The sequence below is a fragment of the Pyrus communis genome, chromosome 9, assembly GCF_963583255.1.
Source record: "Pyrus communis chromosome 9, drPyrComm1.1, whole genome shotgun sequence".
NCBI classification, from domain to species: Eukaryota; Viridiplantae; Streptophyta; class Magnoliopsida; order Rosales; family Rosaceae; genus Pyrus; species Pyrus communis.
The window spans coordinates 23,736,285-23,746,748 of record NC_084811.1 but is presented as its reverse complement, the minus strand read 5'-3'; the positions used below and the strand labels follow the sequence as shown (position 1 = coordinate 23,746,748).

The 10,464-nt window shown below is 38.2% G+C and overlaps 2 protein-coding genes across 2 annotated transcripts; both read left to right on the top strand.

Annotated features, from left to right (window-relative positions):
• Window positions 1–1,979: 1,979 nt before the first annotated feature.
• LOC137745006 (uncharacterized) lies at window positions 1,980–4,880 on the top strand. The gene is made up of 4 exons (XM_068484850.1): window positions 1,980–2,214; window positions 2,654–2,755; window positions 2,916–3,076; window positions 4,594–4,880. The coding sequence occupies exons 1-4, from the start codon at window positions 2,118–2,120 to the stop codon at window positions 4,699–4,701; spliced, it is 468 nt and encodes a 155-aa protein (XP_068340951.1). The 5' UTR covers window positions 1,980–2,117; the 3' UTR covers window positions 4,702–4,880.
• Window positions 4,881–6,495: 1,615 nt separating this feature from the next.
• LOC137744021 (uncharacterized protein At5g39865-like) lies at window positions 6,496–7,725 on the top strand. The gene has a single exon (XM_068483882.1). The coding sequence runs from the start codon at window positions 6,671–6,673 to the stop codon at window positions 7,544–7,546; it is 876 nt and encodes a 291-aa protein (XP_068339983.1). The 5' UTR covers window positions 6,496–6,670; the 3' UTR covers window positions 7,547–7,725.
• The last annotated feature ends 2,739 nt before the right edge of the window (window positions 7,726–10,464 follow it).

Genomic DNA, 10,464 nt, shown 5'->3' with positions numbered 1-10,464 from the left:
TTTAATCACTCTTTGCTCCAGAGGAAGTCGAATGTCCTACATTGAAAATATATAACAAAGTATCAAAATTCTACCAAAATAACCAATAAACTATAACTAAGAATAGGGTAAAATATATGGTATAATATGGACTCATCAAGTTTTACTCGAATAGGATAAATGTACATTTGGGACTTTATCTATTTAATTGACAGAACTTACCATAAAAAGTAGGGCTGGGCAAACGGGTAGAGGAACTGCAGGTCGGGGCGGGTAGACCAGGTTTGGGCCGGGTACGGGGCAGGTCCAATTTTTTTTTAGAATAAACGAGGTGGGGTGGGGCAGGGCCTTAGTATTTTAGAGTCAGACAGAGTCTTAACATTAAGAATAACGAGACCCCGAACTGGCCCATTAATTCTCCTTACTCTAGTCCATCTAGATTCTGGACTCCATCCTCTCTCCGAAGTCCATACCACCCACACTCTTCTATCTTCTCCTCCTCAATGACATCACCATTTGCGACTCCGTATTCGCTCTTCTCACCATCGTCACGACCACCATCACAGCACCACCCTTTTCTCCTCCTCGATGATATCCCAAAGCACCCAAGTCCTAGACCACGAAGGCACAACCCATCTCGATTCTCTCCTCCTCGTCGGCACCACCCATCTCGATTCCTAGACGATAGCACCACCATTGCGATCATCATCACCCCATCACTTCCGTCACTTGCTATAATTTTAGGTAATTTTTGAGGTGTTTGTTACTTATGTGAATTTTTGGTTTAGGAATTTAGGGTTTTTGAATCAGGAATGGTATAGATTTTGTTCTGGGTTCTAAATTTCTGGTTGGGGAATACAAGATTTGTTGATGTCACAATGAAGGTTGTGAGGATGGAATTGTATTCATTTGCTATATGTGTGTCTGTTCTTTAATTTTGTTTTCACTGTGTAGTGCAATAGGATCGAAATTGAAATTGAAATTGAAATTGAATATCCTTTCATTTGTTTTTCGTATCGTTTTCATTCCACTGTTGGCTGTTTTGAATAATTCACTGACATATTTTTCGATTTGATGGAAACATTCAACCATGAGAGGAAGCAATATTACAAGTGAAAAATGATAAAAGCATTTTCTGATTTTTCTTGCCTATGTACATAAAAGTCTTTCTTCATCGTTCAGTTTAATAGTTTTGTAAGAAAAAAAATTTCTTCAAATTTTTGTTAAGGGATCCATTTGGAGTTACGTCTCTAGCCCCATGTTTTCATGAATGCTACTGTAATATGTTTGTGTTGTGAAACAGCTCTTGTAATTTAAAGAAAAATGTCTCTGCCACTGTGCACTGCAGTGCAGCTTTGAAAAATGTTATTTATGAAAAAAAAATAAAATAAAAGAGTTGGACATGTGGACCCATCCCGAATCGGTCCGTCCTGTCGTGTTATATTTTAAAACGGGTAGGGTCAGGTTCCTCTAAATATGAGCCCAGCTCGGCCTGTGCCCACCCCTAATCAAAAGATGTGATTTAAGCTTTTATTTATAGGGATGTGTTATCCACACATCTTATTTTACTTCTCACACATCCCTTTATAATTTCTGTCTGTTGATCTTCTTCAATTCATCCTATCCGACAATCGAAAATTAAAAGATGTGTGAAAAATAAAATGAAGTTTGTGAATAGTACACCCCTATTTATATTTTTCGTCCGAAATGAATAGTTTGCATCTCTTTATTTGAGAGTTTTCGAACGAACAATAAAATATAAAATACATATTAAGACATTTTGCACCTCTCATAAAAAAATGCTCTAACGAAAGAGAAATTGTTTCAACCAAAACAAAAGAAAATAGTTGAAGTTTTTAAATAGAGTCCGAGCCAGCGAAGAAAAACGTAAATAAGAAATCTTTAATTCGTTCCAACTACCGTTCATCTGTCTTTCTCCGCCAAAAAGTCGTCGCTCCTTTGGACTACTTCTTCGTTCTTCCTCTTCTCTTCTTAGCTATCCTACACCCTTCCTTCCTTCCTTCCTTCATCCAAATTCCTCTCTCTCATCTGTCGTTTACTTTTTTTAACCCTAATTTCTCACAAAATTTACAGATAATATTGTTAAATCGAATCGGAGCGACGCAATCTGTGTAGATATGGCTCTTCAGTTGAAGTCCATCGTCCCCCTCATCATCCTAATTTCTCTCTGTCTGGTTGCCCCTCTCATCCACGCCAAGGACGTCAACTACTGCGGTGGGTTTCTCACTCTTACCGTTTTCTTTTTTCCTTTAATTTATGAAAGCATGATACTTCACTTTCGGAACAAGTTTTCAATTATCTGTTTCTTTCCTGAGAAAATCGAAAATTTCCCACTTTTTACAGTAATTCAACTGATTGTTTCATTGTTTGTAGTCAAATACGATTTGGGTTCTTCTGTTTTTGATACAATCACAACAAGAAGGAATCTTTACTATGTATATGCATCTACACTCTCTAGCTGATTAGACAAAGTTAACATCTTTGATATGTATTATAAAATCTGGGTTTTGTTTCTCTTTCGATAGTTTTGGTATTGGATTTATGTATCCAATCGAATGGTGTTTCGGTGTCGAATTTTGTTATGGTTTGTTTGGTTCTTGTTATACTGATGTTGGTTAAATGAAACTTAAGCGGATTTTTGGAATATGTTCAGATAAGAAGGCTGACTATGATGTCAAGGTCTCTGCGGTTGACATTAATCCTTACCCTGTGGCGAGAGGCAAGCCTGCCAGCTTCAGCATTTCTGCAACTGCAGGTCCTAGTTCTATCTCACACTTAAAAAATTTCGAGTGAGTTTTTGTTCACATGTAATTGTCATTGGATAAACGCAAAAACGAATAGGATAATCCAACACTGTTTGAAGACCCTTTGGGAGTTTACTTTTAACTAGAGTAAAATCCTATATGTGGTAACAGGTGCATCAATCTCTGGAGGGAAATTGGTGATTGAGGTTTCATACTTTGGTTGGCACATCCACAGTGAGACTCATGACCTTTGCGCAGAAACATCTTGCCCTGTTTCAACTGGTGATTTTGTGATTGCCCACTCACAAGATTTACCCGAATATACTCCACCTGTAAGTCCTCCTAGTCCTCCTTGCCAATATACTTATTATATCATATAGGTTTTCGGTGTTGCTTGTGAGTTGTCCCTACAAACTTGAATAAGCCTATGAGTTTAACTGTTGGTATCTGTTTCGGCCAATACAAAGTTTAAGTTGATCCCACCTGAATTTTTTGAGTACAATGAAATAGTTTATGCTTAACTGTTAAATTGTTACATTAGAAAAGGATTCATACAATCAAATGTCATATTCTAAGTAATACAAAGGTGCAATTATCACGTATGGTAACCATGGTGCACAGGTGATCACTTTATTGAATACTTGCTTGGAAAGTGTTGTTTGTTTGCCAATCTTCCTCATCGTGCTTATTCTGTATAGTGCGAAAAAAGGGACATAAAACCAAGAAAGTTTGTTGTTCTTCACTGTGGTCACAATTCATATCCCCACTTCTGTCTCGTCTTCTTCTAGGCTTCTAGCAGTACATTACTCTTTTCTCTCTGTCTTTGCATGTGTAACATTACCCCTTCTTCTTGGTGACCAAGCTAAAAAAATTAATTGGTCTATTCTTAAACCAACAAAACTGTCTTACATTCCGACATTGATTTTTATTGGATTGACACTATTTTGATTGCACCAGAGGCTTGTTGGCTCTTTGACCAACTCCCAAATAACCCTGGAAGATATACTTATTTGAACCAAGGAGGCCTATTGATGAATGTATACCAATGAGCCTAGTCTTAGGAATTCATGGACGATTTTATTTTGTAACCAAGTTGTTGCTAATACATTAAGAATAGTTAACTTAATCTGGTTTTTTTTTAGGAAAACTAATGAAAAGGGCTTGAAAACTTTGAGTTTTAATGATAAGGACAAAATAAAGGGTAAAGTGAATAGTACCAAGATTGACTTTTTAGTGTAAAAATGTGGTTTTTCGTTAAAGTGAACAGTACCGTGGGCTTTTCGTTAAAACTCCCTTTTTTTTTTCTTTTCTTTTTGTTCATCTACCCCTCAATTTTGCAAAACTATTAAGTTGTCTGAGAAGTACGTCATTTCTGAAATCCATTATGCCGCTATTTTTCTCTTGGGCATATTTAATTCAGTTTCCGCTTTCTTATCATAAAGTACTTCAGGTCAGTTATAAGATATTGCATTCAAAGAGTTATTTCAGAGTTCGTCTAATAGAGTCTAGTTGAGTCTCAAGCTTCAATGCTCCATATATTACATTCCTTTGGTGCCAAAGTTACTATGATCATCCATGTTGGCATGTTGCTAATGCATTTCCAATTTTAATTGCAGAAAACCAGTAGAAAATAGTTCATGGTATAATGCTTTGATAATCTGTATATGGATTATACGTGATTTTGATTCATAAATCAAATTGCTACTGCGTTGTGTTTGATTTGTTTCCTCTTGGATTTTCAAATTGTTTTTTAATCACCCTGTCCCCTTCAACTTTGCCACTTCTGTAATCTCTTTGTTTATATTTGTCTACTATGTTTTGTGTTCTGACCAAGTTCGTCAAAATGCAGGGTTCGTACTCTCTTAAAATGAGGCTGTATGACGGAAACAACCATGAGCTGACATGCATTGCCTTCGATTTTGACATCGGGTTTGCATCATCTGTGGCTGATAGTTAAGTGCATCAAATATTTTGTCTTTTAGTATACCTGTCTAAACTATGTTATACAGCATGGAAGAAGAATTATTCTCGTTCCATACTTTTAACTTCACTGGTATGTTGTGATCTGTATAGTATTATCGTTCCATCTACTTCTTGTTGAGACTATTGAAAGATAATGGAACATGATTTAAAATATGACATCTTGTTACAGTATATATGATAGAGTGTGATCTTAGGATGATAAGCATTTTTTTTCCGGCTCGTTCTATCTGCCAACTCATTGAATAGCTCCAGAGTGCCTTCATTCAGAAACTTTGTATAGTGTTTCAAACACCATATAGTAATTTAGTGAAATGGCGGGAGAACTTGTTCTTGGTCTTGGTGGTAAAATTCTTCCCGATGTCAGAGGAGGTCTCAAGTTCGGAGTCTTCACTCTTGTATTGATGTCCGAAACACAATTGGATTGCAGACGCCTGTCACGGTACCCCTAGTTACTTACTGGGTTGGCTTTATGGATGCTTTATATGGTCCAGCAGCCCAACCCAACAGGTCCCGGCCGAAAACAACCTCCTTGAAGTGCCTGGTCACATAGTCGCATGATGTCTATTGCCCAAGGGAAAAACTTAGCTATACCAGGTTTGTACCCAATCCTGTTCTCTCTCATTCAGACATGCCGAAAAACTTCGGTATACCAGTTTTACACCCCTAGTCTCTCTCTGATGTGCCCTATAGCGTATACCGGGCTATACCCTTTCATCCTCTCTCCGAAAACTTAGGTATTCCTGGTTTATACTTTATTCTCTATCAATGAGCCGATAAACTTGGTTACTCCGGGTTTATACATGTACTCTCGTTTTCTAACGTGTCACGTGAGGAGACATATATTGATATTTCCCCTATACCAAATGATATGAACTCATGTATCCTTGCATTAGTGACTTGCAAACAAATAGTTTACAAGCAAACTACATTGTTGTGAGGATATTCTTGATGGTTAATTTTATAATTAGCACAATTTGTGGAGGGTTCTGAGCTGAACATGATGGGTATCATCATGGTTTGGTGTGATTGCGCGTACAAAAAGTTTGAGCCGCACTTTAGCTGTTATCTCGAGGGGTTCCTCCCAACTGATAAAAAGAGGAAAAGGAAAGCTTTGCTTTTGCTCACTTGAGATTCAATCATGGCCAAATTGGCACACCCTGTCCCCCCGGAATTAATTCCTGTCTTGTGACACATGACCAATTAGTTTTCGCTCATGATTATTGGGTCTAGTGACATTTGTTCTTTATTTTGTTAGAGATACAGTACACTGCATGTGCTAATTAAAAACAAAATAAAAAGGTTGTTTAGGGTACGTTTACATTCTTACACTTAGTACCTGGTTATTTAGGTACGAGATAAACAACCCTAAATGGTGATGTTGAATTGTTTTTAAGTATGGCATACCTATTCCAACATGGGATCCACTTTTTTCTTCGTTTCTTGCGTTACTGAACCTAGGATATGTGAGGGAATGAATATCCAACATATTCGTTCATCGTAAGTAAATATGCAGTGGAGACGGGGATACCAAGGTGGTGTTGTCCCACAACCCATCACCTTTCGCCATGTGAGAAGTTAAATTGTATTATTGACCCGAAAAACTGCGTCATGAGGGGTGTACGTAAGTCCTTCCATCAACAAGTATTTGATTGATTCACTCTACGCATTATGTGGTGGAATTGATCACAAGTAGACCACTTAAATCATGAATGATATTTGGTGAAGGGTCAATTAGCTCTAATGGAGAAGGAGGGGGTGCCCCAGCCACCCACCAAAAATTCTAAAAAGCATCCCAGCACTTTGCTTTTTCAATTGTCACTTTGGAGCAACTGGAAACCAAAAGGGAAAATGTCATCAACTAGGGACATTCAATCTCCTGACCAGTCCTTTTCACCCCAAAACACTCTTCCTTTTATCCTCTCCCACTCTTTGCGATCATCTCAATGCGATCATATCACATGCCATTCCAAGAACCAAAACAGAAGTCTGGGATGAAAGGAATGAGAGGAAAGTTTCTCAAGAAATTGAAGTCCATCCCAACAATTAACACTTTGAAACATGGCCTGCTCTTTCAGCTTGATCCCGCGGAAAAGTTTTCCAATCCGAACCATCAAACACTGTCTCAGCTCGTTCGCAAAAATGAAGATTGTCAGAAGAAGAACACTCTATCGGCGGAGCTTGCATTTAAAGAACTCAAAGATGGAGATACGGGACTGGGTTCTAATGTCTGTAAGGAGAATATTACACCGCCCTCAATGGAAACCAAAGAAACAGTTATGGAGGATGACATTTTTCATGATGCAGAGGATGATGATGAACTTCCGTCTTTGTTAGATTTCGAGGAAAAGTGTCCACCAGGAGGAGGCGATTGTGTCGTTCTGTATTCAACAAGCGTGACAGGGGTTAGGAAAACGTTCGAGGACTGCAAGGCAATCCGGTTTTTGCTGGAGAGTTTCAAGGTACCGGTGTATGAAAGGGACCTTTCGATGCACATGGAATTCAGGGAAGAATTGTGGAGGATATTTGGCGGTAGAGTGATCCCTCCGAGGCTTTTCATCAAGGGAAGGTACATTGGTGGAGCTGAAGAAGTTACAGCACTTCATGAGCAAGGCAAGCTGAAAAAGCTCTTCGAAGGAATCCCAATTGACCTGTCTAGCTCCCCATGCACTGGCTGTGCCAACGTGCGCTTCGTTGTGTGCTTCAATTGCAATGGCAGTCGCAAAGTTTTCACGGATGGTGATCACGAAAACGATGAGTTGTGCATTAGATGTCCGGAGTGCAACGAAAATGGTTTGATCAAGTGCTCCATCTGCTGCTGAAAATTTAACCGGTGTTTCCTGTTTTCGTGTTATAACTTGTCGAGTTGTAAAACGCTTAGTATTTGTGATGCATTAGCTTGTCCGAAATATGAAGAACTAACAATTTGATGTTGTAGAATTTCAGCAGTAGGTCTGATATATATGGTAGATTACAATATTTGGAATGTTTTGTTCATAAGGAAAAGATTTCGTTTCCAGTCGTTTCGATTTTTGGAACCAAAACAACTGCAAAACAGCAGTTTTTTGTGAGAAAAAATCTTCAGAAGGAGAGAAATCACGAGTACAACCAGAGCCAAGTTTGTCAAACAAAAAAGCAGGTGCACCGCGGGCGCTATTGCGGGCGCTAGCGATTTGCATTCTCTATAGAGCGGCCTAAATTAGTCATCACATCCGAAAGAATATTTGCTTGTCTAAAAAACTGGCGTAAAAAATATGTATAACAGAGGAAGAGATCCACCGAATGTCTTCAACAATAGCCCTCGCAAAGGAACACCACATCTGTTGAAATGCCAAGAAGATTCTCAAAGTGGGATTTTTCACGCATTTTCTATCATTTCACAGTTTAACGTTAATTTTCGTGCCAACATTATAAAACATTGTACAAAAAATATGAGGTCACCATAGAAAGTTCATAGAAAGTCTCACTTTTAAGAGTCTCCTTCGAATTTCCCCTTCTATTATGTCATACTACTGTAGTGTTTAGTATTTAATTATGCTAATTAAGGTTGCTTTAGTAGATGAAAGTTATAATTGTGTTCTGAAATGATGGGCTACGGAAGACCGTGCACATGGCTCTTCGTAAACTTTGGACAGAAAGTCTTTGATTGGTATTAAAAAGTTTATGTACTAAAGGGTGCTGTGGGCTCATAGTAATGAACCATTCAGGCCAACGAACTTTATGTTAAAGGGAAGCATATAATTATTTTATTTTTAATACAATAATATAAATTTTTCCTCGCAAGTCTGGTGGAAACGGCAAATGTTAAGGGCTAGAGGCTTTATTTGGTCTCTCAAAATATTACTATTCGTGAAATCTAGTGCTCTCATAATTTTGTTGTTTTGATAGTGTGAGAGGTTAGGGACTAAATGATGTCAGGTGACTTATTCTCATTGGCTATCAATTTTTTCCTAAATTAACCCTTCAAGAGCCAAGGTTAAATTGGCTCTTTGAAGAGCCTTGGGCTAGTTTAGCCTAGGCTAGATATAGCTCATTAGAAACTGAATTTTGTCATTTGAGGCTAAATTATACTTTTGCCTAGGCTAGTTTGCATGCATTAGATAAGCTCTAAGGGTTAGAGATTTGGGGTCTGAAATTCACATTTCGGCCGAATCAATGTTTAGGCCTAGAATCCACAATTCGGGCGAATTGATGTTTGGGACCAGTTGTTTGACGTCCACCCAGAAAGGAGGTTATGAGTCTCAGCCCAATGGTGCATTGCTGATGGAGTAGCCGAGTCTTAGATGAGGTAAAACTTTTTGAGCATCAGGATTGATCTTTGGATAAAGGTTTCCAAGTATCATGATTGGTTTATGGATGAAGATTGAATTTATCATCTAAAGCAATCAGATTCAAAATCCTAATTTGAATAAGACTTGGTGGTGATGAATTTTGGCGGTAGAAAGATTGGTGGAGATAATTCTAAGTGTTGTCAAATAATGTTGGGGAATTGCAATGTTATCAAGACTCTACAACTTGGTGGACTGGGGGTATGAAGGAATTTATTCATATAAATATAAGATGATTTGTAATGTAGGGATAACCTTCAACTCAACATACGAATCAACACTATATGTGAACCCTTTCATCCCTTTGAGAAAATACTAAATGCTTTAATAACTATCAGCATGAATACAGTCTACTTAGACAGATTTGGGTTGGCAATTGACGGACGACCATTGCTTGGTTAGACGAGGTTTTCCAGAGACAACCAACAAAGGCAACTGCCTGATTAGACGGCTCTGGAGTTGAAGAATTAGTTTGGCTTAAGAGTCTTCACTACTTGATTAGACGACGAGTTTCTCAAGTTTGACTGATTAACTATCTCAAGTCTCTGCCTGTGAAGAGCCTTTGATTCTTCGTCGGAGATATCACATCATTAGCCTTCTGAGCGAAGTGGAGGGTTTTATGATTGGATATTCTTGAGTCATGTTCAGAGTTCGGCATTTAGACGGTTGAACCACTTTTACAATAAAGACACTCATTTCCTTTAAGTATCTTTGTCCGTACAGTTTGATACCAGTTTGGGGGACCTATATTCTTACTAATATAGTTGTGGTTGCCGAATTTGGTGCACAAGATCCATAACTTAATAGTGATTTGCATAACCTTGTCTTCATGTTATAGAACACAAGGCCGAAAGTGTTCCTTCCTCGGTCGATGTTGCTCGATTCAAGAGTTCAAAGCGACATTCATCTGACCGAGCTCGGTAGTAAGTTGGCATGCCCGCATCAGCAATCAACAACCGAAGGTCGTCTTTAGCTCCTTACTTACTTCGCATCACGTAGGCTGTGTAATTTTTTAGGACAACACTAAGTCATAATAATTTGGTATTAAACTTGTCATTCATGGAAGTTAAAACTAAGACCCTTTCAGTTATAATTGAAAAGAACACCATTAAACTGTAGTTTAAAGTGATAAAAGGCTAAAGCATTAACATCCCTACAAGAAGGCCAAGTCCATTTGATTCTTGTTATGCCAAGGGGAAGAGAGTCATGTTAGTGGTATCACATTCCAACAATCTGTGTACGCATGAGTGTAACTCATTCATATTCCAAGGTCTCTAATATATGAACCAAACATGTCAAGTTTCACTCTACTCCCCAAACATCACATACCAACAGATGTGGTCACCATTATAGGTTCTTAAGATATTCTATCTGAAGAGGTAGATAGATAGGACTACTAGTTGCTCACTTAT

Bases quoted from the DNA above. Each gene is read 5' to 3' on its own strand.
- LOC137745006 (XM_068484850.1), top strand. From the start codon at position 2,118: ATGGCTCTTCAGTTGAAGTCCATCGTCCCCCTCATCATCCTAATTTCT. The intron at 2,215-2,653 runs GTGGGTTTCTCA...GAATATGTTCAG, and splicing joins CAAGGACGTCAACTACTGCG to ATAAGAAGGCTGACTATGAT. The intron at 2,756-2,915 runs GTCCTAGTTCTA...ATGTGGTAACAG, and splicing joins CAGCATTTCTGCAACTGCAG to GTGCATCAATCTCTGGAGGG.
- LOC137744021 (XM_068483882.1), top strand. From the start codon at position 6,671: ATGCGATCATATCACATGCCATTCCAAGAACCAAAACAGAAGTCTGGG.